General features: G+C 40.0%; 1 protein-coding gene across 1 annotated transcript; it reads left to right on the plus strand.

Moving 5' to 3' along the window:
* Positions 1 to 207: 207 nt before the first annotated feature.
* LOC135492629 (tRNA (guanine-N(7)-)-methyltransferase non-catalytic subunit WDR4-like) lies at positions 208 to 26,457 on the plus strand. Its single transcript, XM_064779188.1, has 10 exons — positions 208 to 281; positions 5,590 to 5,664; positions 10,590 to 10,733; positions 15,115 to 15,271; positions 16,535 to 16,647; positions 16,880 to 16,937; positions 17,110 to 17,288; positions 17,483 to 17,687; positions 17,938 to 18,010; positions 25,828 to 26,457. Exons 1-10 carry the CDS (start codon positions 208 to 210, stop codon positions 25,986 to 25,988), a joined length of 1,239 nt encoding a protein of 412 aa, XP_064635258.1. The 3' UTR covers positions 25,989 to 26,457.
* The last annotated feature ends 649 nt before the right edge of the window (positions 26,458 to 27,106 follow it).

Below are 27,106 nucleotides of genomic sequence, written 5' to 3' on the forward strand. Positions count from 1 at the left end.
TTTACCTTTTGGCTCACTTAAAACACTAACAATTATATCATTGTTTTTAACGATAAACTCCGAACTAGGCGTTATAACTAAATGAAAGGTATTTGTTATGTTATGAAATTATTTGATAAGTTGGAATATTGAACGATAGTATGTTTATAAGAGCAAATTATTGCTAAAACGAAAATTTATTGTTTTTGTTGTACTAAGCGACGCAAGATGGCAGCTATCGCTCAGAATGGAAATTTCGTGGTGTTTTCAAGCGGTCAAAAGCTTGCTCTCTATGATATCAGGTAAAGTATAAAACTGAACATGAATCAGCACCTTGAAGCCATATCAGCAACGAAGGACAACCACATTCACTGTATTTTACGCGCCGGTCACCGATCCAAAGGTTGACCGCGCTCAACGTTGCTTAACTTCCACTCCGGACTGTGGGGGCCAACGCGCCAACCACCACTGGACCACTGACAACTGGCCTAACCACTGGCGGCTTAAGCCATGCCATATACCTAGGGGTACGACACTCCCCCCTTCGGACAGAGATGGATCGTCTTCAATCCTACTTAGCGCTTCATGCGTCTCAGTACCGAACTACAAATCCAGAGCTCGCATCGCGTGGGAAGGTCTGCCAGATGTATAAAGGAATTCCCTCATGGCAGGCGGGTTAAGCCGTGCATACCTAGGGGTACTATACATTCACATCGGTTTAGGGGTAGAACCGACCGTTAAATTGGAATAGACCGCCTACTTTCTAAAGTCGGATGGGGTTTTCTTTTTTCTAATTTATTCTCGGACACTTCAGTCTGTCGGTCCAAACTATACTCTTAAAACAGTGGGTTCCCCTATCCTCAAATTTTGGTTGAATGTAGGTATATATATCTTTGTGGCACTGGCAGAGAGCATGCATCATGAATCATAAAATATCAGCTATCGGCCAGTACCTGCGACCACTCACCATGATTTTCTTGTGTTGTGATCCGGTTCATAAGATAGCAGGAACGGACCAAAACGGGCTGGAACGGAGTTAAAATTTGCCGAAACGGAGCTTCTAGTGGTTTTAAATGGCATCTATAGGCAATATAGGGCCCCTGAATTATAAATTATGTTCATACAATGAAGATTATGCTTCTTTTCCATGATAGCCCCTAAATATTTGATGAGGACTAAATTTACTTTCACACAGAGCTGAAGTGACGTCATCAGTTCTTGTGCAGTATAAGCGCTGTCTGCTAATGGAATCGGCCTCGACCAAATCAGGCAATACTACAATCTGGATGTACAGTACCGGGGGAGCTGCCGGTACGTTTTGAGATTACCCATAAGTCTTTGGGATAGTCTCGCACATACGGAATATAACCAATCAATCTTTCTCCTTCTGAGAAAAACTGTGTTGCGCTCAACTACAAATCATGTATAATTAGGTAGACACGTATTGGCCTTTGAATGAGCATAATCAATGAATGCGGCTTTCTCATTGGCGGATCGTTAAATTATTCACTGACAGACTTGTGGGTAATCTAAAAACGTACCGCCAGGATTTCCGGTACTGTACATCCAGATTGTAGTGTATCATCAATATCACGATGGAAAAGAAGTCTGATCTTCATTATATGAACATAATTTATAATTCAGGGGCCCTATCTTGCCTATAGATGCCATTTAAAACCACTAGAAGCTCCGTTTCGGCAAATTTTAACTCCGATCCGGCCCGTTTTGGTCCGTTTCAGTCCGTTCCTGCTTTCTTACGCACCCGTTGTGATCTGAGATCGGTGATACCACTGGAATAGACAAGAGCTAATGCAGAAGAGTTCCTTCTCGGTAGATTCAACTTTTGATCGATGAAAGAGACTTCGATTTTCATTTTTCCAATGTCCTAATGTTACTGTTGGCTTCCATGGTTGCTATGGAAACCATTTGTCATGCTCTAGTGAGTTCAGACCTGTGAATGAGCGGGTCCAGATTATTGGTGAAAATAGGGAAACTAAATGATTACAAATTATATACAAGAAATTTGCTTTGGTTAAATATTGTCATTAATCAGATTAGGGACTTTGTCTTGGACTAAATACATTTTTATAAACCCAGTTCTGTAGCTGTATATATTAGTCATGGGGAGACAACAAAATGGACCCCCTGGCCTAGCTCTTGCTTACACTTCCATTCAAAAAAGATGATCAAAAGGTATGAAGATCAGCCTCGGCTTCCTAATTTGGCCCTCAAGTCGTCAAGGGGTAGGCATTGTTTTTTCTTTCTGTTAATTTTGACTTCTAAAGTCTGTCAGAGAAATCAGTTAGTGGTTACCGCATACTGAAGAAATGAAAATAAAAGAATTGTTTATAAATTAGCAAAAATATACAAGCGAGCCTCAGATATTTTTTAAATTAGGCATGTTTGATTGCCAATTCTGGGAGGTTTGTGGTACATCTAACATTGAGTTGGAGTGGGTTGTGCTAGAAAAAAACTTTAAAGGTTTCAAAAAATGATGTCTTTTTGAATTGAAAGGGTCAACAAGTAAAAATAGAAAAAATAGAATATGATTCAATTGCAAAGAAAGCAATTTGTTTTATAAGTAATGGTGGGGGGAAACCTCTTGCATTTACTCATCGAAATGCAACATCCAAAATATCACAGTGTGGGAAACAAGTTTAGTTAAAAACTGCAGTGACCAAGCGATGGTTCATCTGCATATATTATTGCTTTCGCCGACCTCGTGTCACAACGATGTGCTGTTGGATCACCCGTCATCCAATTCACGTGTCACATGGATAATATTTGCATTTTGAACCGGCGAACGTTATTTATTCAGCGAGCGAACTCTAGAACTTGTCTGGTGGCGTTGGTTGAGACTTTTGCTGTGTCTCTGGTTAAGATGACAGGATTTTAATCAAGACGGCTCAGCATTGTGCAAATATGTTGCAACGGAAAACTCCGGGCAGTTAAGGAATTTTGAAAGAAAAGATATCATTACAACTCTGAGAGAGCAAATGTCAGAGAGCTTGGTGCAGTTTAATCAGTGGTTTTAGTTGACTTTAAAACTGTAATTACAGCATTGGCACTTCGGGCTACTCTGAGTTCCTCTCATGCGTGAATCTTTCATATCATAATAGTGCATTGGCACAGTTAGAGAGCAACTTCTTGGAAAAAAACCTCTAGAAACTTTATCAATTAGACAATTGTAGACTTTTATAACCTATGTGAGTTTCATCTTTTGATAAAAGTGAAAATAGCTTGGGTCAAAGCTCGACTTGGTTATGGGTCAAAGATTAAAAGCCTTTCGAAAAGCTAGAAAGAATTTTTGCCTCAATACTGCAGTGGTGTTTTCCTTCCATTTCTGCATCTAATTGTGTAAATTTATCACCTTTAAAAGGTGAAACTAATGTGTATTTGTTTATGGCATGAACTGCCCATCTTTCGTTTGTTTTGTCTTCATCCGTCTGCCCAGATGGTGATTGGGTAGAGCCTCCCGCGGCAAATGTTTCGCACTGTCCCAAAGCCCTATTGATTCCCAATAGCGCAGCTCTCCCCGCCAGCGTTGCAGGTTTAATCCAAGATTGGGCCCGCTGAGCGCCATCGCTAGCCAGGTCTGGGCACTCCAATCTCCGATTTGGAACATTGTCTGAGCGGCGCTGACCAGTGGGCAGTCGAGACTTAAGATGAAATGGCGGTAATTGCTCCGGGAACATGGGGAGGGGCGACTAATAACGAAAACAGAAGTAAAGTAATGGCAGGATTTGTTTGATCTGCTTTGCTTTCTGATATATTGGACATCGGGTGAGGAATGAAGAACCAGGGGGTATAATGATGAGGTATAATTGCTACAGTTTTAACTCTCACATCTACTTCTGTGAAAATAGCAAGAAAAGTTCTAAGAGCCATGAACACGATCAAGTCCATGTCCTTCATCACAATCAAAACCAGGATTGGCTTTGTTTACAAACAAATCCAACTCTTAACATGAAATTTAGAAAAAAGTATACCGGTAAGCCCATGGCTGGCGCAGTTCAGTTTTCTTAACTCTAAGTCAATAAGTGATTTCTGTGTTCATTTTTAAGTTACAAAGAGTTTCAAGTTAAAGACTGCAAGCCTTGAATAATTTTGCATTCTGTCTCAAAGCTTCAAACAGTGAAGAAATTCTGCCAAGATTTGGTCGGCATATTTTAATTCATTTTCTATCTTGGTTTCTACATATAGAAAAAACGTGACAAGCGAAAGATTGTATGACTATTTTTGTAACGAACAGTGTGTGGCACTAGCTGATATTTCCTCTTTTTTAAAAATATTTTAAATTTCATATTTGTATATATATGTCATGTACATACACGCATAGAAATTTCCAGTTCAAATTCTAGCACAACTCTAGCGACTTTTGCTGTGCTAATTCTAGTGTATGCGCACGGGATAGCGTGTTTATGCCAGTAGTATTGGACTCAATACTGGCAGTATTGGCTATAGGTTATCAATGCCAGGAAATAATCCCGTTGGTTAGTCACGAATTGATCTCAGATATAAAATTGATCAAAAACACACAAGAAAATCCCCGACTGAAACGCTACAGTTTTCTCTTTCTATCAAGGAGAAAAGATGTGTGAAAATTTCCCGGTTCGTGCAGAGGAAACTGTTGTGTATATCACCCCCTTTCCTTGGGTGTTTTTGACAGGATATTTTGCAAATTCACAGTGCCTATTTGGACGATTCTAAAATTCACAAACATTCACTTTGGATTTATGAACATTTGTTACTGTATTTCTTGACCATCTGGTGGGTAAGATCATACTCTTTCAGATTTATCTCTTGACTGAATATTGTTTCTCCTCCACACTTCTTCAGAACGTCTCGATTCTCCAGCACTATGCAGTTTGATTTTTAACTCATTGCACTCATTGCAGAGTGATAAATTTGGTCAGGGATGAAAACGTAATTTTGAAAATAGCAACGAGTTGAAAAATATTATGCACCACCCGATATACCAGTAGAGTTGATGTAAATTGTTTTCTCCTCTTTTAAGTTCCCTGTGCCTATGGTTTCTGGGTGAAACACTCCATGTATTTCCTGGAAAAAACATTCCTTCAAGAGAATCCATTAAAAGAAAATTCAACTGGACATTAGACAATAGCTTGTCGTTGATAAATAGGAAGATATTTGCCCATCGCATTCGACTTGTCATGCCGAAAAGAGTTGCCATGTTAGATTATATCAAGTATAACAAAGTGTTATCATAATTTTTATATTATTATATGAAAGAAAAAGTTTCTATCCTGCAAAAAAGGAAAAGATTGGGTGAAAGTACATGTATCTGTGATAATATTTTTTTCTTGCTGCGAGTGCGAGGTGTTTAGATCCATCTGTACATGCCGGGAAGGATTTATCTGAATTAAGATACAATGTGTGTTTTTTTTGTGCTTTGTGGGAGTTTTCAGATTTTATCTCTATTTGAGATGGGTCTAAACATATCAGACTGGAAATCCGGGCTGATGTCAGCACCGCAAATGATGCTGTAGGAAGCCAAAAGCCTTCCGCATAACGTCAAGGAACATCTCGAATAGTGAAGGGTTCTGCTGCATACTCAGTTAAGAATTACATTGTTTTTTATCTTTGCAGCGAAAAGAAATTAGAGGTGATAGATACGGTCGCCGTTGAGCCAGAAAATGAGATCCAGGTTGAAGAACCAAAAGGGTGAGTTTCCTACCCAGTGCTCTAAAATAACACCCCCCTCCGGTTATTCTGATTGTTGGGCAGGCAAATCATAACAAAGATGCCAAACACTGTGCAGGTGACACAAAAGTGAGAAAAACCATCTCCAGCTTTGAAGAACTTCATTACATAATTACATCATGAACTGACGGGATCCTTAAAACGTATATAAAATGTGTGGCTAAACCATTTGAGTGGAGTCTGCAAACGCCCACAGGGCACAAAATCAGAAATACAAATTCAGCTGAATCCAGATCAAAACATTACGTCTCCCAAATCGGATCCAAGAAACATCGTCAGCCAACGAGGGTCAGTATTCTCAGTGCTCTAAACTAATCTGCTTTACGTTGTTGCGTTACTACAAAAGTCCTAATCCCTGTGTGTTGTCTTGAAGATTCTTTCTTACCATCGTCAAGTTTATGCCCAAGGAGGCTTACGGGGGTCTCGCGACATGTTGTGCTATGCTCCTGCGACGAGGGCTTGGGAAACAGCCGCTAAAGAAACAGGTGCCGCGACTTATAAGACGTTGTAAAATCTCAACATTTTCTTGGACGCTCTTATAATTCGCGTTAGGACTTTTGTATCTGCGAGGGTTTATGGTCAAATCCTGAATTATTTTGTGTCATGGGTTTAAGGCTGTGGGCATTTTCTGGTTGTAATTCCAAGACTTGCACTGGCGTACAGAGTTGGCTTGAACATAGAAAAAGCATTTGGAGATCTGAAAATACGAATGAAGTTGCCTGATTTCCTAAGTGAAGGCTATATCCAAGTAAACATACCCAAAGGTTCTGCTTGCAGTCGGCAGACTTTAAGATTCACATTGTAATGCCTTTTACTCAGAAACTTGATGGTTATCGTAAGTGCAAGCCTGCAATTTTATCGAGACACTTTCCCTTTCACCTCTACTTGAAAACCCCTCTTCAAAATACATACACATGTAAGCATAGAACTTACAATTCAATTTTTAACAGAAAATTTATAGAAATTGGTATAAAATCTTCTATTAATCAAACCTGCGACGATAAAACAAGAATTGATAAAGATTAGTCTTTATGACTTTACTTATTGTTCCAATATTTTACGCTCTTTCTTCTGTCAGACTCGGTCTAAAGATATCTCCAAATCAAGATGCTCAGCATAACGGTAAAAAAACTTGCCAGCATTGGCTGCATGAGCAATGATTAATATTTCAAACATATCTTTACGTAATGATGACAAAAGGACACATGATGTACTTGTCCTAGGGCGTGGCTAAAAATACAAGAAGATAACGTTGCGATACTTTCATGTAAACATTACACAATTCTTCGCCATGATTGTATAAGAATTCTCAGTTGTGTGATATTTTTCAAGGTGCGTTCTCGCCATGTTGCAGATATTTATCATATACTAAGTATTCTGCTTAAAAGTTTTTGCAGGGATTTTGGGCTTGGGACTGAAGTTGGCTTCTTTTTTTTGGTAAGAAGTTGGTGGCCATAGGTTGGGTTTTGATCATCCTCTAAGTCTTCGGCAAAATAAAAAAATATAATCTAAAATATGTTTTTTACAGGTACTCGTAAAAAACCATTGCTTGGATTTACACTTAGTAAAAAACAGGATAAATGTGGCGGTTTGTTCTGTGTTTGCGATGACCTGAAAGAGTTAACTGATGAACGGCCCAATATGTCACCCTGTCGTTATAATGGATTTCCTAATGTGTGAATTCACCAGATGCCCAGACACTTTAGAGGCACGTCTTTTAAAGCGAGCTTAAACTCTTAACTTATACTCGGCCATCTGGGCGCTGACAACGCCATCTTGCTGGCGCATAGAGGGACATCTTTTTTTCTCTGCCTTGATAATCGATCTACCAGGTGATGTGATCATACTGTAAAGCGGGAGAAGTTCACGTACGATGGTGCGATTTTTGCGATTGCGACTACGCATTAAAAACAAGCAAATTCACAAACTGTTGGCTTCATAAACATTGACGTAAAATAGAATACTGCCCACCCAAAAATATTTACGGCCATTTAATTTCGTGTTTTGTGAAATTGCCGCTTTTGCAGACTTTTTTTTGACTCTCGGCCGTAACAGTTGTTTCAATAAGATTATCTTCTTCGCTGCCATATATTTTCGTGATTATCTGTAAATGCGAAAATGAAAGGCGAATATTTCTTGGTCTATAGTTGATACAAATAGTTTTTCATTCAGAGAATTTTTCGTGTTAAAATTCCACTTATTCATCACGAAATTGTACTAATTCATTCGTTGCTATTTACTAAAATTGTTGAGGCGATGCTGTGCCAAGTCCTTAAGAATTACATGGCTCGTTTAATTGGTTTTCTTCTCGTCCCGTGACACAATCAGAGTACTTAATAAGAACTCATTATCTCCGTTGCCCAGCCCTAGCCCCTCTGTTTGCCCTGATAGACAAACAAGGGTCACCGTGTAGCCAATATTGGCCCCATTTACCCGAGAACAAACACGCAGTATAAATACGCGTGGCATTCGCGTTGCTTCTATAAGATTTCCTGCCCGCGGGCATCACTGGGTCGAGATGAGATACAGCTTCGCTGCGGGCAATTCTTGTTTCTGTCGCCATTTTACACCGCGTTCACAAACCTAATATTGCTGTCGTGCAGCGGAAAGATCTGTCATTCAAGTTTATTGCTTGTCATTAGAAGGTTTGGGTTCATGAAATGAAATTAACGGCATTTTATGCAGTTTAGCATTTTCTTTGGTTGAAATTATATTGTGATACTTCTTGGCCATCAACTTAAAGCGTCTTATAGATACATTCCGCATTTTTCCAACCAAAAGTTCCTTCTGGAAACATGGCGGAATTGTACTTGATCTTGAAGCAGGTTTCCGAGAATTTACTTTAGTGTTTCTCAGGCTTAGTATTTCATAGTCATCTTCTGGTTCATGAACATGTAAAAGAAAGCAGAAATTCAGCGTTGCACTCAGTTCGATAAATTCTTCATAAAACCAAACCAAACTTCTTCAGCCTCTTCTAGACGACCTCTCCTGTTATATTTGTCTCATTATGGTCGCCCGTGACATCATTGAACTGCATGGTGCCGCGCCGAAGTGAATACACCTCATCAGGCGGCCATTGTGATCAGTGATCGCCAATGCGTCTTCAACCACCTGTTTTATGTATCGCCACAAACGCGGAAGATTCACACAGCGAGATTTCGGAATAATTACCGCGAGATTGTCATATTAAGTAATTAAATTTTCCACTCTAGACCTGGCAAGTATAATGAAAGTCACTTGTCATTGGGTCGGCATTCTGGTTAGTGACAGGGACACAGAATTCTTAGCCACAAGAATGATGCAGCCCGAAGTGCTTGGATATGGTTCGGGCTGCCTATTGCTGGGGCTTAGGTTTTGCTGCCCCCAGCCCCGAATTGATGTTGGCAAGTTAGGAAACTTAAGTGCTCCTGGCATTATGATTGGAAACTTACAGTTTGGCTGTGAGGGGGTTGATAGTTTTGCTAATGACAAGCGGCTAAAATTGAAAATTAGTGAAAAGATTCAAAGCACCATACATTCAAAGACAAGATAAATAACACTACTCTTAAAAGAGGCACCTTTTTTCTAGACGCACTGTATAAGAGGCTTTAAAAACTGGTGATCAGTCCCAGTGTTCCTAAACTGATTACTCTTATCGCAGCTCAGAGAATGCGCGGCCAGTTCGGAGGTTAATCGTAAACTCAATCAGGTCTGAACGATACGATTATCGCCGGTTAATTGTGTCATTGGCGATAGCAAATGTCCGCGAACCATCTTGGATAGTGAAGCCAGGTAGGTGGCAGGACTACAAATAGCCTGCGACGATATCTTTCTAATTGTTATTTGTCTTAGTGCCTTATTGTCGGCACGAGTGGAAAATTGTCCAAAAGGCATGTTGCTTTTGGGGATTGGTGAGACAAGAGGGTCTTAGATGGCTGAAGTGGTTGTCTCTTGTTCAACTTTACTTCTTGTCAGCATATGACAACTTGTCTTAGTTTGTTGACATTCTAGCAAGAAACTTTGACCAATTAGCTACTGGCTAAATAGCAATAGGTCTTGGGTTTAGTTTGGTGGTGTTCGGGAAGGAAACTCTTATTAGCAAAATAAGCATGGGGAGTCTCATATAGCCAAGTGGTTAACAATTCTGGTTGCCACGCAATATAGAGCCTGGCCCGGGTTCGATCCCATGCAGATCCCAGGAACCTGTGTGGATTTAGTTGAACTGAAATTCCGGGCTCTTTACACAACATATGAATACTAGGATGCAGTATGACTGATGGACTAACTTTATCAGTTGGATTGAGTCTAAGCAACCTTATCTTGCCAGTATGATTTCAAGGCTGCACACACCTCCTGTCCGATTTAATTTCCGAATTTGTCTGACCATCCAGTCAGTCTGGCCCATCAGATTAGTATTCCGCAAGCAATGATTACCCTAGCTTTGGTTGATTTTCAAACTATTAGATTTTGGAGGGTAAGCCCCAAGGACATGATGTTGTCCCGAGGGTCTTGAATCGACATTGGGATGCAGTACACATCAGTGGAATGCCAGGAACTGGCTTCAAAATCTGGCGAAGTTCTACAACTAGATTTTGTGTAAAATTTACCGCTAAAACGATTTTATAGGAACTTTCAGCACGTTATAGGAAAAACTAACTAAACTTGTCATCATTAAATGCAGTATCGGCACACAGAATTGTAGTGTCTAGAATTATTTTGATGAAAATATATAAAAGAACTTGAAGACCATATTCGACGGAATATTTTTGTCTGAATTAAACATTTTCAATCAATGCTATGTCGATGTGTGAAACTTGAATCGGGAATTTCTTAGGCACCCACATCGCGTTGATAAAAAACAAAGTGCAGCTCAACTATGAAATATTTGTACATTTATGTCATTTCAGATGCACTCCAACAGAGGGTACCTATGCGATTCAGACGATGTCCTTTTCCAAGTCTGGAGACTGGTTTGCCACATGCAACGATCGGAAGCAGCTGATGCTATGGAGGACGAACGGTGCATTGAATTGGAGCAAAGTCTCAACTAGGTGATTTTTTGTCAATCAAAAATTCTATTGAACACTCGCTATGATTATCCCTTTTACTGCTGCGCTACTTGACATTTCACATGAAATGCTGCGACAACGGAAAATAGCGTCATCGACAATGACTTTAAACCAATCAGCTCCTAATAAATATTCCAGATCGGTCTTGTCGGACATTTGAAACCAACAATGGCGGCCGCGGGAAATGTTATTGGTCAATTAAGCGCCTCGGCCTGACCAACATACGCAAGTTAAATCTAAATTGGACTTATAGGCTGTTTCTATAGTGAAAATTTGTCCAGATTTGGTTCTGGTGGTTTGCGTGGAATAATTCATTTTGGTGACAAATGGACATAACAAGTTTCCTGTATTGACAGAAATCATTTAACTCACTTTAGACCGAGAATAATTTTGAGGAAAAAAATGCAAAATGCGTCTTACGGTTGAATATTGTCTCTTTTGAATAGTTTAGCGTTGAAGTCTCTGCCAGTGCGATATGGTCCCTCAGTATTTTCTATTTTCTCTTTCATCTGAGGTGTTCATCCCCTCAGGTTTCTGTGAAAAGAATTGGTCGTTGCTGTGATAAACCTGAATGAAATGAAAATAACTAGTGTTGGAATTATAACAGCAGGGTTGATTCATAACTCGACATCATAACCTCTCTGATATTATGGACCCCAGTTGAAGAAATATTTCTTCTAGCCCGTTCCACACTAATTTCCTTTGAGCTAAGGTTGCGTAAACGGCCATTATACATCATCGCGGGCGAAGGATTTGAGCCGACAGGCGTTATTCATCGCAGCTGAGGTGACCTTATGAACGTTAAACACCATCCACCAGAGGCAGGAACCAGCACACTATGCGAACGAAAAGAACATAATTAATTTTGAAATTAATTTTCATACGCACATTTTCATTTTCATATTTCAACGCGACCCACCTCTGCTTTGGTAATTGCAATTTTTTGAAGTGTGAATTTGTTGGCTAATAGCGCTGTTGCGACTTCATCTGGCACCATCCGCTCCCCATACAAGCGACACAAAAATTAATCTCGATTTAATATTCTGAGGCGTTACGGAAAAATGCGTGGATCGGATATCCCATGGTTCCTCAGCGCTAAAGTTAGTGTCCAGAAAATACGCCAACTCGGCGGGGATTCTGGATTAACTTCGGCGCTTTGTACGGCGGCTCTGTCATGTGCCTTACCGCGAAACTTACTTTGTCAGAAATGTCAGCAATGTAGGAAATCATTTTCTCATTGATTTATTGGATGAAAAGCTGTAATGTTCCTCAAAATTCAAATCACTGCCATGTTTTCTTGATGACGTTTACCTGTCATGGCTTGTTTGCAATTTTGAAACTGTTTCTAAGAGGGGGGAGAGGGGGGGGTACCTTCTTCGATGTCCCGTCATAAAGAAGGCCCCCAGCCGAATCCCGACATGCAATTTCAGCGAAAAGTCAATGACTGTCTGCTCCCTTTTTGGGTGACAACACGCTTCCCTAATTTCCCCAACTAAACAGCCAGAAATAATTCTCAGCCTTGCATTGCATTGCGTCGCTGATGTGAAGTTTATTAATGATTCTTATAACGCACTGTTAATGATTCTAAAGGTTTATTAACGATGTAAAAATGTCACTTTAACCGGCTAATTACGTTGTGATTATCTTTGGTAATTCCAAACTCAATGGCGGCACGGTGAGGTGGCCGGTTAGAACGCACAGGGGAATAGTGGGTAGATCCTCTTAGGTTACGCCTAGGACCTTTGACCCTTTTGTTAATAGGTAGGGGGCGATTGTGAGGGGTTATAATGAGTCATGTGATCTCGGTTAAAATGTTTTTAAGATTGTCGATTTTAGATAATGGCGAGTTGTGGTTTATAATTGAGGCACTGCGTTTTGAGCTGGAGTTTCAAATTCGATCTATGAGTTCAATCAGTAATTAGAAGGGATCAACAAATAATTAGAATGAATTTAATACCAGTATCAAGTTTTCAATTTTTGAAGGATGTTTTGTAAACATAATTAGAAAATGGTTTTATTTCATCATTGAAGTTCATGTCGAAGTGGAGTTAAATATATTGAACTGCCACAGCTAGGTGTCAGAAAAAACGGTCTTGCAAATTTTAGACATCTTTTTGTTTGCGAGGGAGTCCAGCTTTGGTGTTCTAAATCAATAATAAAGAGACTTAAATATAAAAACATGTCAAAATGTGTGCCAACACACCAACTCAACTAGTTTATGTGCTGTCAGTGACAATATAAGTTTCTAATTTCTTTATGTGTTATTATTTTGAAGAAGATGACATTTTTGTTTTTCCCCCTGTGGGAGGTTACATCATAATATTAATCACCTAAACTTCCGTTTGGCGCATTAAATCTTAGAAATTAATGGAAAATGTTGGATGTAAATACCTAATGACCCAAAACAATTAGATAAATGCTTTAGTGGCTCATGCACCAAAATAATATGTATAGCTACAGAAAACTATCGAGTTCTGAGCGGAATTGAGCGTGTTGGGAAATGATGCTGCCACCTGGGGACTATAAGTTAAACCATTTCATTGATCCGTTGGTGAAGCTGGGAGATGACGATTGTTGATACGTTGATACGTTCATTAGCTTTAAGAGTGTAGCATTTTGTTGATGGACAAAATTCAAGAATAAAAAGCTATTTGGAAGCACTTTTGTAGAACATATAACCAGGTGTGATGTTGTGTCGAAGAATATCTGTCCTTCCACACACTGCTTTAAACTTATGCACATTCATTTCATCAAAAATATTATCGGACGATTTAGTAACTTTTTGTCTGACTGATGTATTTCCATTATTTAAAAAATACCTATTAAATTCTTATGATATGCCTTTCGTGTATAAAGGATCCCTGAAGTCTTACTCAAAGGTTAACCTATTGTAAACCAGGTCCTAATCCTGATAGTTTCCTCAAGGTTGAATTGCACCAAAACCATCAATTGTCCACTCATCAGTCTCGTGCAAAATGACAGCCAATTAGATTAAAAAACCCGCTGTCTTTATCTCCGCGCAGGTGGACAGGAATCACGCCATTGTTGGCGAACGTTAAACAAATCAGCGTCATTTAGTTACATTGAAAGGTGCCGGTACATCAGCTGTGTGGGTCCCGCGCAGCGAAGTTATCAAAGCCGCAGTGATTGGCCGCGATTGTCTAAGTAAAGACAATGGCGGGATTTTGCGCGGAGTTTTACAAAGTCATTAAGTGGGAACAATGGCGGCTCTGTACAGCACTACTTGGGCTCTTACCGCGCTAATTTGCCATTTTCTCATGACAGAGTTGTGTGTATGTGTGTACCTAGCGAATCGAAACAGAGACGCTGGGTGTACTTATTAGCGACGGTCGTAATTAGACCTGGTCCCTTTGAAGTTTTCTTAACCCTCTTTTGTAAATGGATGGTTTGTCTGAGGCAGAAGAACTATAGATGAATACCTGTTGGAAGACGCCTTTCATCAGGGCTAGATCTGTGAAACTGAGATAGGATGGCACCCTTGCTCACGTTAAGATTGAACTCACTAAGATTCTTGATTAATTCTCAACTGGCGTGGCTTTTAAGGAACTAAAATTTCTGTTTTTGAGACATAAAAACTGTGGGGTTTTTCCATGGCAGGTCACAAATTTCTCGTAAAAACGGCTTACATTATCAGCAAATATAATGGATTGTCTCGATTGACATTGTATGATACGATGATAATGCTTTAATGCAAGGATCTGAACTCAATCGCTCCCCTCTGTCAACATCACCGACAAATTGTAACCACTTGGTCAATATGTAGGTAGGGCACTAAACTAGGAAAGTCGTTGAAAATCAACATTAAAAAATATGCATGTTGCATATGCATATATTTGCAAATCATTCAAGAAAATGGTGTTAATGGATTTCAGGGACAGATGATGTTTGATGAGGTTGGCTGAGTGCTGCTTCATTGCATGATGTGAATGGTTTGACATTTACTCTAGTATCAGAAAATATGTTGTTCGAAAACAGTCCTTTTATGTGTTAACCAAAGTTTGGATCATAGAACATTATTTTGCAATGAAAAATACAAAACTGTTTTTGGACACGTATCTGTTTGCAGTTTGTGAGTTTTTCATCGTATCATCTTGAATGATTTGAAAGATTTGATACACCCACCCATTAGACCTTGTTATGACATATTCGGCCATATCTGACTGTCCCAAACAAGGCAAACTATGCAGTTCTGTTCATAAGTAAAGTGCAGGAAGGCCTCTGATGGGTAAAGGGTGCAAATGGCCTCCAAGCTGGCACACATTTTCTCTAAGAAGACACAAGTGGCCGTGTACAAGGACATTCTCTTTCTCGAAGCATCATACCTTGTTTATCTTTGCTTCAGGGCGATGCAACGTCGCGTCAACAAAGTCACATTCACACATTCAAACAACGCCATCCTCGTTGCGGACAAAGCCGGTGACGTGTACAGTTATCCCGTCGACCGCCCGACAGAATGCGGGAAACTTCTCATGGGGCATTTATCCATGCTCTTAGACATTGTAAGTATTTTGACAATATTGTGTCTTGGGGTTCTTTAGCTGACGGGTCAAATAACTTTTTAGGGTTGAAGTCGAGTGCTCGAGAGTGTTCATGATGTGCATTTGGATCTTCTACTGAGTATGCCCATTACCCCAAGTGCAAAACCGAAATCGAGCCATATTTTCCTGCGCGGAGACACCGTTCGGTGCACTTTGAGTTAAAGCTCACAGAGATGCAATCTGAAATCAGTAAATGAAGTGTTCCGACAGGAAAATATAATCTTTAAGATATCGTCAGGTAACTTGTGTCAGTTTTCACTGGGAGGTCTGTTCCAAGCACAGAAGTGTATCCATAGAAGAAACAATCAGTCAATGATTGTCACATTTTCTTCGGCCATCCTTGGCTTGACGGCTGTTCATCAATTTTGATGACCTATTAAGAATGGAAACTCTGAGATGCGTGGCGAGGATGTCTTGTCAGGTTCCAACCTTATTAGCCGCGTCTGCCACCTGGGCCAGGTGATGTCGACTTCATCAGTCCCATCTATTATTGACGCGCCTTAACCTCGAGCACTCCTCTGGCCATTCTCAAACCCCTTTGTTTTGTGTAGCCAAACTGACCTTGGTGAAATTTTACCCCAAAACACTTAAAATTCATCAGTTTTAATTTTTAGATTTGGTACAATATTGTCCATGGGTTTATATCCCTCCATCATGTAGCATATTAGCCATAGCTCCCAGAGCCCTCAAGGCAGTGTCCAGCCTCTTCGCCCATGGTATCAGGTAGATGGCCGCTAGCATACCCCCAGGCATGGCTAATGCAATGACCCCTGGACAATCCTAACAAGCCGCACCGAGAGATAACGTGACCCTTTCTTGCTATGGTGGACGTGGCTTCTTTGTCTTGGGTAGCATGTGCTACTGGCAGCAAGCGCTAAACGATACTTTCATGCGCTAGCCGGTGTTATGGGCGTAGCATGAGGCCGAGCTAATGACGAGATGGTCTCAGTGATATTGTAATTAAGATGCCTGTCACATGTTCACTGGCAAAGGATTCCTGACAGAAAGGAAAAAGTTACGCTCAAAAAAGTGTTGGTCAAAAACAGTCTGCAACATCACACAACTACAAAAAATGACATGTGAGCATGGCTACAAAAGCCATGATTTTCATAAACTGACCAAAAGCAGATCGGGGGAAGGAATCTGCCAAATATTTTCTAATGGAGATCTGAAGCAGTTGAAATATTTCAGCATTTACTTATCATGACTTCTATATCTTTTCAGGCCATTACTCCAAATGACGAGTTGATCATCACGTGCGACCGAGATGAAAAGATCAGAGTGTCACATTACCCCAATGCTTACAACATCCATGCATACTGCCTCGGACACTCGGAGTACGTCGTGACTAGTCTTTATCAGTTCTTGATATTATGCAATGCATTTTCTTGGTACTTTACAAACCATTGGCAGATACAGGAAGTTGAAGCCTCATATTCAAAGTCAAATGCTTGATCATCAAACATCATTTCTATAAGGAGTTATAGTTCTGCGGGATTGATGTGAGCTAAATATTGAATGGCAGTCATTTAACTTTGGTAAAAGGTTCTTGATTTGTCTTGTTTGCAGGTTTGTCAGTCAGATTGTGCTGACAGGAGAACGCGACACATTAGTCTCAGGTTCTGGGGTAAGTTTTCAAACAGAAACAAAAGCCATTTCGAATCATAAATTACAGTGTGGAGCCCAGGGTTTGGAGAAATAAGGGCTAAAGTTGCTTCAATCCACTGGTCCAATCCTATGGACCTCGTCTGGCCAAAATATGCCGCTAACATATTTAAGATAATCATGTGACTTTTCAGGATGGTACGCTACGACTGTGGGATTACAGCAAAGGCAAACAGCTCGCAATAACAGACTGCCTCAAGATCTTAGAGCCCGGTACGAGTACTGACGTGGAGGACAGATCTGCCAACAACCTTGCCGTACACTCCTGTCGATTTCACAAAGAATCAAGTACATTGGCAGTCAGTTTTAAATGGTAAGTCTGTGAGCAATTTTCAAGAAAAACATCATTTTCGAAATCTGACGAGAAATAAACATTTGAGAGGCAGTTTTTTGCTCCGAGTACTGTCACATCCCTGCACTTTGGATCTCGATCTAGTCCATTGAAATGAGTAACAAATCCTTTCTTTACAATGTATCCTATTTCAAATTATGTTATGTTCTTTGCAGGTTAAAGGAAGGTTTAAAAGAGATTTTACTATATCACTTAAAGTGCGACCACCAGTCATCAGAGTTCCAGTACAAGCAGACCCTCTCTGTGTCAGAGTCGCCCTGGGATATAAGCTTCGATGGCGAGGGAAACTTGTGGGTTTTACAACAGAAAGAAGACGAACCAGTGATGGTGTTTACGAGAGAAATGTCCAACGAATATGTGGTGGGTAGTTTTGTTTTCAATATCAGTATCATTTACTGGCATCGTGACCCTATCGGATTATTACTGGACGTATGGAGTCCACTTTAGGCTACTGTCAACCTATCTGGTGCCTTTTCTATTACTTGCCCAGGCTTAGACACTTGGCACAAGGGACCACGGCTTTTAGTCTCATCCAACAGACCCTCATTTATGTATCCTATATAGAGCCACAGACGTGTTGTGAATTGACAAGATTGTCTTTTTATTGCAGAAGTTACCAGAAGACCACAAACTTTATACAGAACATGTTGTTTCACTGAATAAACATTGGAACTTCTTCAAAGGTAAGACAGTGCTGCTTTCGTGTGTCACCAAATTCTTGTGCACTCCAAAGATTCATCCTGCCCTAAATGTAGAACGCAGCATAGTCATTCTTAATGACATTTACTAATTTCTAGAGGTTATGGAGACAATTTTGACCCCTTCATAGGGCAATCAGCGATTAGTTTCGAGGATGATGAATCTAATCTAATATGTTACCGCGGGTCCGAATTAGATCTTACGATTCTTGTCTGAATGACTGTATCATTCTAATTAATAGGAAAATGAAATCTCACTCAATCGGTGTGACCCATGTTATATCACGATGACTGGTTGTCCCAGTAGTAAATTTTCTGCTTGAATTCTCAAAGAAAATAGATTTTTTGGTTTGTGCAGAGGATTGCAGTTCACAACGCTTGATTCCGTGTCAACAGGAACGTTAGACAACCCCTGAAATTGTGTGGATTTCACAGGCAATTTACTTATTATTTGTAAAGAATGGCAGAAGATGGAGTCTTGAGGCCAATAACCCCAACTGGTGTCTAACTGTAGTGGCATGCAAAAACGCTCATACCGCCTTGGAGGAGGAACACTCCCTGGGGAGGAACACCTCCAACTCCAGAGCATATGTTAAAGAAGAAGAAAACTTGTAATAATTACAAAATATCCTGTAACTTTTATGTGACATCCTGTGCCCGTCGCCGTATAACTGTCTCCTGCAGATCTAGTGTTAACAAACTAGATCCATTCAAATAGGATGATAGAAATAGAGGCCAATCATTTCTTTTCATGCACAATTACCGAGAGGCGGCCTACGGTAATTATTTTCATGTCACGGAAACAGCAGCTCCAGGTTTTCTTCACCCCCGATGCTCCAGTTTCTCCTAAGGCATGAAACATACCTGATGAGATAACTGCGTTATATTACAAGTTTATTACACGGTAACTTGTCGGCCATTGTGTCACGGTGATTATTTTATCCCGGTACATGTCCGAGGAATTATTTTATTGAGTTTTCGGGTGATTTGATTGTGTCTAATGTTCCCCGGTCATTGTGGATGATGCATGTTTGTTACAAAGGCCAGTGAGATCAAGTTACAGTTCGAGTTTGGAGTCTGTTTGGAATTTATAAGTATCGTTCACCCACATGGTACCATTGCCATTGGGAGTCGTGAAACATTCGATATATTTCGCTGAACGATGCTTGGAAGTGGCAAGAGCCCAGTTTGAACAATTGACTGATTGATAGTTTTGTTTATAGAAAACATCTGATTGGCTGTTTCTGACCACTGTTCTGATCTTGTCCAATCACATTGCTTGTTTTTCTTGACTTTGGTGATCTTTTCATCCCTTCTTCCCTTGAAAGTTGGTTGGCTAGGTTTTCTCATATCTTAGCCTGTCTCATCAGGCCGGCGAGATAGTCTTCCTTGACATTCTCTGCACCATCTTGCTGCAGGAGAGAAAATGTCCCCAAAATGATATCGTCAACAAGACAGCAGCACAGATAACCCTTTTACATTGTTGGCAACTCCTTTTCTATCCTTGCTTGTTTACTTGAAAAATACTTGTAAATTCTTGATTGATTAATTTGATAAAAAAGTAAACATCGCAGCAAAGTCATAACAAATACAACAAATTCACATCGCTGGATATAGACGACCCCCAGGATCAACGCAAGGGTCAAAGGGCAGCGTTCTTGTTTACATCTACGCCCTGACTAATCAATTCCAGGACAGTTTGACGAAGTTTGCCTAACTAGGATGACCTTGCACTCTGACGTGACTCCATTCGACCTTTAATTTACGGAATCCCCATGCGATAAAATGAAGCAATGCAGCATCACGCTTGGTCCACTTCAGCAAAAATTGGTTGAAAATCATGTGCATTGCTAGAAGATTGTCGCAAATTGTCTTATTTGGTGGAAATTTTCTTATTGGTATAATCCATGCAGCTGGGATCTCTCAGAAGATTACAATGACGATTAATAATAGGATCCTTGATGAACTGTGCCGATTCTCGACTCTGTAGTCAAACTTTGTCTGTGTCTGCTGTTACTTGATATAAAGTTTAGCCTGGGAGGGCTATGATAGAAACAGACAAACCTCTGGCAAAACATTGCGACCTTATGAAAATAATAATGAGCTAGACGTTCCCAGTGCCGCTATAATATTATACGCTTATCCAGGTCATGCGATGAAATAAACGCTTTTTACCCATCAGCATCAGAACAATGTCGAATTTGGAAAAAATTCTCGAGGGAATTTGTTTTATGTGCGCACATGTATCTCATATCAAAGCGAGGTGAGCCAGGAGCGTTGGATAATTGAATAATTGGTTTAGTCACATGATGACACATGATGGCTATTCTTATGGTGATTGACAGGTGAATATTTAATAATGGCAAAGCTGGTCTTTCATTCGTTCCTCTTTTCTTGTTTTTGCGTGTGTGAACTGAATATTCACGTAACTGATTCTTAAAATATTGTGCAAATTTTTGTTCTTTTGAAAATTGTACTGGTGCTGTTGGCACACATCTCAACTAAGGATACTTTACTGCCGTCATTTTAATCCCATAATTCCCTGTTTAGTATCTATCAAACGTCTTTCCATGTTATCACCGATCACATATTTTTCATCAATGTCTCAATAAATCTTCTTTATGTTTTCCCTATGTTGGGTATAAAAATGTGCTAATCGCCATCGCAAGTGTTTACGTTGTCAATGAGGTACCCCCTCGGTACAGATGCCAATCTTCGCGCGATTAAATTCAATAAATTCTCCACCCGTCGCAACAAAAGTGGAACTTATGTTCAGATCTTTAAAGTCGTCACACATCATGATGAATCGAAACTTAATTACCCAAACGTCGTCATCGTTGGCATTTAAAACATTGTCCGTGCTCTTCTGCGAGAACCCTGGTGACAACTCTAGCTTAAATGTCAAAAAGGCTGGCCTCGTTTATTATCCAGAGCGGATATCTTTTGAAAGTTGTTGATTTTTAACCACAGTTTCAAACTTGTAATGGCCTGATGCACAAGAGTGATTGATTGTTAGCTAGCTCTAGAATACACAAACTATCATTGATGTGAGGCTGAATAAAAAATCTGGGGTTTTGTATTTATTAAGTGTTTTTCTGAGGTACCTAAAGATGGAAATATCTTTTCCACAATGTCACATTGTAGTACATGTGCCCTCTAAAAATCCTATTGGCACACATTTTGCGCTCTTAATTCCTATAAGTACTGGTTTGGTCCTGCAAGAAACCTATCTCATGCCCAAGTTATCCCTTAAGTATTGTCCAGTCTCGTCAACAGAGAGGTGCAGTGGTGCTACCTGGCTATAATGAGCTCAAACTCAATTCTTCAGTAGAAATTTTAGTCATGAGATCTGTTACTGACTTGCCAAGTAGTAGGTCTGACACCTGACTTACGAAATGTAGCTGTCTTTGGGGGGAGGGGGGGGGGCTTGTAAATTATACCCCTTGTAGTCAGTTTTGTTTGGTAAAGAAAACAATCGTAAAATTATATAGAAGCAATTTCTTTACCAGAGCGAGTTTATTTCTCAAAGAAATTTCGTCCCACTGCGGTGAGAAAATGACATTATTTTGATAAATGGACTTGTGAGAGATAGTTTGTTAATGGTGCACAGAATCTGAGCGTAAATCGCAACAAAATGTGCGAAATGCCATAACGAGGGTTACGGTGATATGATAGACCCTGACATAATGTCGCATCAGCCAATTAACTTTCGTTGAATTATGGCAGTCGTTCACGCGTCATTTAACAGATACGGAGTCAAACTCACATTGGATGGGTCGCGCGGACGAGTTAAATCCACGATGCACATAGAATAAAATTAACTCGTTTGAGAATGGAATTATAATGGCTAGAAATTGTGTTTGAATGCCACGTTGATAGGGTGCTTGTCGTAACGTTCACGCGATCATATGTCAAAGTGTGCGGTGATTAGATTTTCTTGGCTTTGGTCTTGGGATGTCGTGTTGGGGATTCATGGCGTGTCAACTCGATTCTTCACAGGGAAATGCCCCCTCGGGGTGATTATCTTTGTCCCTGTGTGGAGTCCAGATAGGGACCATCATCCACGCAACGTTCTTTTGTGATGTCTTAGGAAGCAACATCCACACATGATATCATCGTGTCAACCTTCTATTCTATGTCTTTGCGACAAACAAAAACTTTTATACCAAGTTATTGTTATGTAATATACAAAACTATGATGACTTATCACAATTTCTCCCCCTTTAGAGTGTTTCATAGACTGGATTTGGACTGTTAAAAAAGGAAATATTTCTGCATTTTTTATCCTCCCAAAACTTTGGCACAAGTCTCTTTGGGGCAGGTTGTTCAAAACAAGTCACTCACTAACTTGGCATTAAGTCTTAACAGAAGGCCACATAATGCCAAATTATGTAAGCTTTATATGTTAGTTAATTATCTTTTTTGAATATCGTGGGTAAAAAAACACATGGTTTGGATGATGCATAAGCTACAGAAACAAAATAACATTTCAAGTGTTTGGCCGCGACCAAACGTGCTATTTTGAATATGAAATGTATTTGTCCCCCAGAGGTATATTGGAGTGGCCCAGTATATCATGCTTACAAGTATGTCATCCACGTCATTCTGTTGATGGCTGTTGTGGTAAAATCAATTATAGAGAGTGACGTTTTTGTTATGAATATGCACTTGAAGTGGCCGGTTAGAATGCCGATGGGGCAAGAATTTTACAATTCGTTCGGCTGGAGTCAGTCAAGTGGTTGCAGTGTGGAGTTGGAGGATGTGTGGTAGGGTACCCAGTGTTTGGCTGAAAATATGTTTTATAAGGCTCACTAACGTACCATCAAATTGGCGTCACTGACTATTCCCCTAATTTCATTCTTTTTCTTTCCTTGCTTGTTTTTGAGTCTTGATTTTCATTCCATTACTTATCACATGGTATTGAATAAATGAGCAGGGCGGGTTTAGGAGTGAAAAAAGCTGGGGTAGCTCCTTTGAGAAAGATAGCGACTTCATCACTTTTAAAATATCGTGGTTAAAATGTTCTCTTAACCACTCTGGCAAGTTATCAACTTATTTAGAAAAAAATCCCATCTCTTAAGTCGCATTTAATGATGGTTAGCTCTTTCAAGTTCTAGAAGATGATCGTTTTTATCGTTTTGGATGAAAATTAGGATTCTTCTCACAGGACGGAGTTTCCGTAATCTTTCCAGTGATCATTGTCTTGCATCTTCGTGACGTTCCGATCCGCGGGAAAATTAACGAGCGGGCAACTTCCTGCTTGCTCTGTTGGTATTCTTCGCTTGTACATGTAAATGATCATAATGGATGAAGAATCTCGCAACCTTTTGTCTGAAAATTACATTTTATTTCTTAAATGGTCGCCAATTTTGCAAATGATTACAGCCGAGGCCCTGTCGACTGGAAACGGGTCGTCATAAAGTGTGTAATCTTTTAAGATTGTGCTGCTTGAGGTTTAATGCCTCTCGCGCTATAACGATGCAGCGTTGATAAATTGCGTCTTCCGTTTTTGCTCGAGCGCGAGGATAGCGTCGTAATTGAGTGATACTATCATGAGGACACTTTGCCCCGAGGATCTGCGTAATTTACAATGAATGGTGTGACTATTGTTCCCGTTCCCCAGCATCGGATGCTGACAGTCTCATGACAGTGTCATGACATGAAAATAACAATGTTATGTTAAAGTTCCTTTCCTGTAGAAACTTGCCGTGGTGGTTATGACATATAATACTTAAATAACATGTCAGGAGAGGTGATTAAAATCTTCTTGATTCCTGAAGGGATCTTATCAGTTTAATTTGACTTGTTTGAAAGGAAATTGTAGTTTTGAAACTTGTCAAAAGAGGGCATCCTTGAAAACCCATCTTTCACCCAAATGAAATTTAATTCATCATCTGCCACCAAAATCTTATTTAGGGCTCTGGGTGTGGTTAGATCGAATTATACTGTTAGCGTGATCAATCGTTTGGTGGGCTATACATAGTATAAAATGATAGCAAGGTATTAATTGTGGCATCACGTTACTTGAGCCTTTAGTCTCAGTTACACTAAATTACGCTGATCGTTATACCTCGTTATTTTGACCCCCTGGCATTTTCAAACTTTTCACAATCCATGGAGGGGGAGGGGGGGGCATGATACAAACAAGCTAAAAGGGTGCAAAAAATCATCTGGGTGGTGCTTTTATTTGGGAGGACCACCAATGTCAACCAAATATGTCTGTAAAAACTCTTAGTCCATTTTTGGCTCACCGTAAGGGGAGTCTATATGATAGCGCTGTGTCCGTCGTCGTCGTCGTCGTCGTCGTCGTATCCTAACAGTGGCACGTTTCTTAACTGCTAGGGCTATGAACTTGAAACTTTGTACACAGAATGCCCTAGGTCAGCTGACCTCTGACACTGATTTTCGGTCCGATCTGATTCTCTGTTTGGCCACCAGGGGTCCAAATGTCGATATCTAAAAAGTGTGATATCTCGCTTATAAGTGACTTGTTTTCGATAAGATTTTTATGGTAGGTACTCTTAGGAAAAATACATCACATATCGTACGGGTTTTCAATTTGACCTACTTTTCAAGGTCACAGAGGTCATATGGCGTAAATTGGCCGTTAGAGTGTAAATTATGGCACGTTTCTTAACCACTAAAGCTATGAACTTGAAACTTGGTACATATAACCCCCTACATCGCATAGCCTTTGGTGCTGAATTTCAGTTTGATCTGATTCTCAACTTTGCCACCAGGGGGCCAAAAGTGGAAATCTAAAAAGTCTGATATCTCGCTTATAAGTGACTTGTTTTCGATAAGATTTTTATGGTAGGTACTCTTAGGAAGAATACATCACATACCTTACGGGTTTTCAATTTGACCTACTTTTCAAGGTCACAGAGGTCATATGGCGTAAATTGGCCGTTAGAGTGTAAACTATGGCACGTTTCTTAACCAGTAAAGCTATGAACTTGAAACTTGGTGCATATAACCCCCTACATCAGATAACCTTTGATGCCGAATTTTGGCCCGATCTGATTCTTTATTCGGCCACCAGGGGGCCATAATGGAAAAAGTAAGAAGTGCAATATCTTGCTTATTTTTAGTGATTCGTTTTCAATAACATTTTTATGGTAGGTTCTCCTAGCAAGGATACATCACATATCATATGAGTTTTTGATCTGACCTGCTTTTCAAGGTCACAGAGGTCAAATGGCGTAAATTGGTCGTTTGATTGTAACTATGGCACGTTTCTTAACCACTAAAGCTTTGAACTTGAAATTTTTTACACATGACTCCCTATGTCATGTAACCTCGGACACGGAATTTCGATCTGATCTGGTACTCAACTCGGCCACCAGGAGGCCAAAACTAAAATAGGTAAAAAGTGCAATATCTCGTTTATTAGTGACTTGTTTTTGATGATATTCTTATGGTACTTACCCCAAGCAACGATACATCACATGTCATACCGACTTTGGTTTGACCTATATACTATACATGTTCAATGTTTCTTAATTTGGATGAATTCCAAAGCACCAAATATCTATACGGTGAGCACAATGGCCCCTGGCCGTTTCATTTGAGTGTATCAACCAAAATAATGCATCCCAATCATATTCAGACAAAAGGTGGTAGCACATTCACCTTTGGCTAATTCTATTGATTTTCACTACGAGCTGGTACTGTAAATTAGAAAGTGTTGCCAAAACAACTTCAGCAAAAGGATTGGGTCAGGACTCAAATGTGGGTCTATTGGCTCGTCCTTAATTCAACCAGTGCCCCTTTAACATTTGAGTGTTTTTCTCTCGTTTCAGCCTCGCTCAATGCCGACAACATCTACGCATTCTTGTACAAGTCTCGCATCGACAACATGAAGGACTACTTCAAACGTAAAGACCAGAAGTTAAACAAGCAAAAGCTACCTCAGCCTGAAGCAATCGGAGCACCACCTGCTAAAGTAGCAAAACAGTCATGATGCAGTTTCTTCGGACAAGTATTAAAAGAATAAAAACTTCCTGAAGAAATAGGTCCGTACCATGACCGAAGGACATCACGTCCGCAAACAACACACAACCTTGGATTAAATGAAACCCCCTGAACATTTAATCAGAAATCACACTCATATAATGAAGGTGCTCTCGTCATGGGCTATGCATGTGTGGTAGGACTCTGAGGTAAAACATAATGAAGAGGTGGTAAATTGTGAAATAAAAGAGATTTTCTGGGTGGCGCCCAAAATCAGGGCAAGCTAGCGGGGATGAGAAACAAGTGTTTATTTTTACTTTCCCTCAGCTTGGACAATATATTTCGAGCACTATTCTGTAATGCAAAAAAGCCAGGCGAACATTTCCGGGTTTGCAGTTTTGTCAGAAAGTCGACAGGCTTCTATGTAAAGAATGTTTTTGTACGAGTAAGTGCTTATAAATATTTTGATGTAATATGAATAAAATACTGTGTGCAAAATTGATGACCTTTTATTTCATTTCTTACGGTGCGGCTGATAAGCAATGAAGTCAATAAGAAGCTACAAGTGCGAGGATGTCGTTCATCACATACTATTGCTACGAATGATGTTCACAGAAACGAATGAAGTCTTTCACTATCCCTGGCTAAGACGCAACAGCAAGCAAATCTAAGTCAGACAACCACTGATATTAAATGGAGTGGCAAACGACAAGTACTGCCACTGGGGGTCAGTTTGCAGCTGATATCTGTGTCATCATGATGAACAAGGAACCTCCTTCTCAATCTCATGGTAGTTAAATTTGAATGTTGCACCCATACATCTGTGCTGCAGAACCTAAACCGATATCTAAAAAGTGTGATATCTCGCTTATAAGTGACTTGTTTTCGATAAGATTTTTATGGTAGGTACTCTTAGGAAAAATACATCACATATCGTACGGGTTTTCAATTTGACCTACTTTTCAAGGTCACAGAGGTCATATGGCGTAAATTGGCCGTTAGAGTGTAAATTATGGCACGTTTCTTAACCACTAAAGCTATGAACTTGAAACTTGGTACATATAACCCCCTACATCGCATAGCCTTTGGTGCTGAATTTCAGTTTGATCTGATTCTCAACTTTGCCAC

Source organism: Lineus longissimus, chromosome 8, assembly GCF_910592395.1.
Source record: "Lineus longissimus chromosome 8, tnLinLong1.2, whole genome shotgun sequence".
NCBI classification, from domain to species: Eukaryota; Metazoa; Nemertea; class Pilidiophora; order Heteronemertea; family Lineidae; genus Lineus; species Lineus longissimus.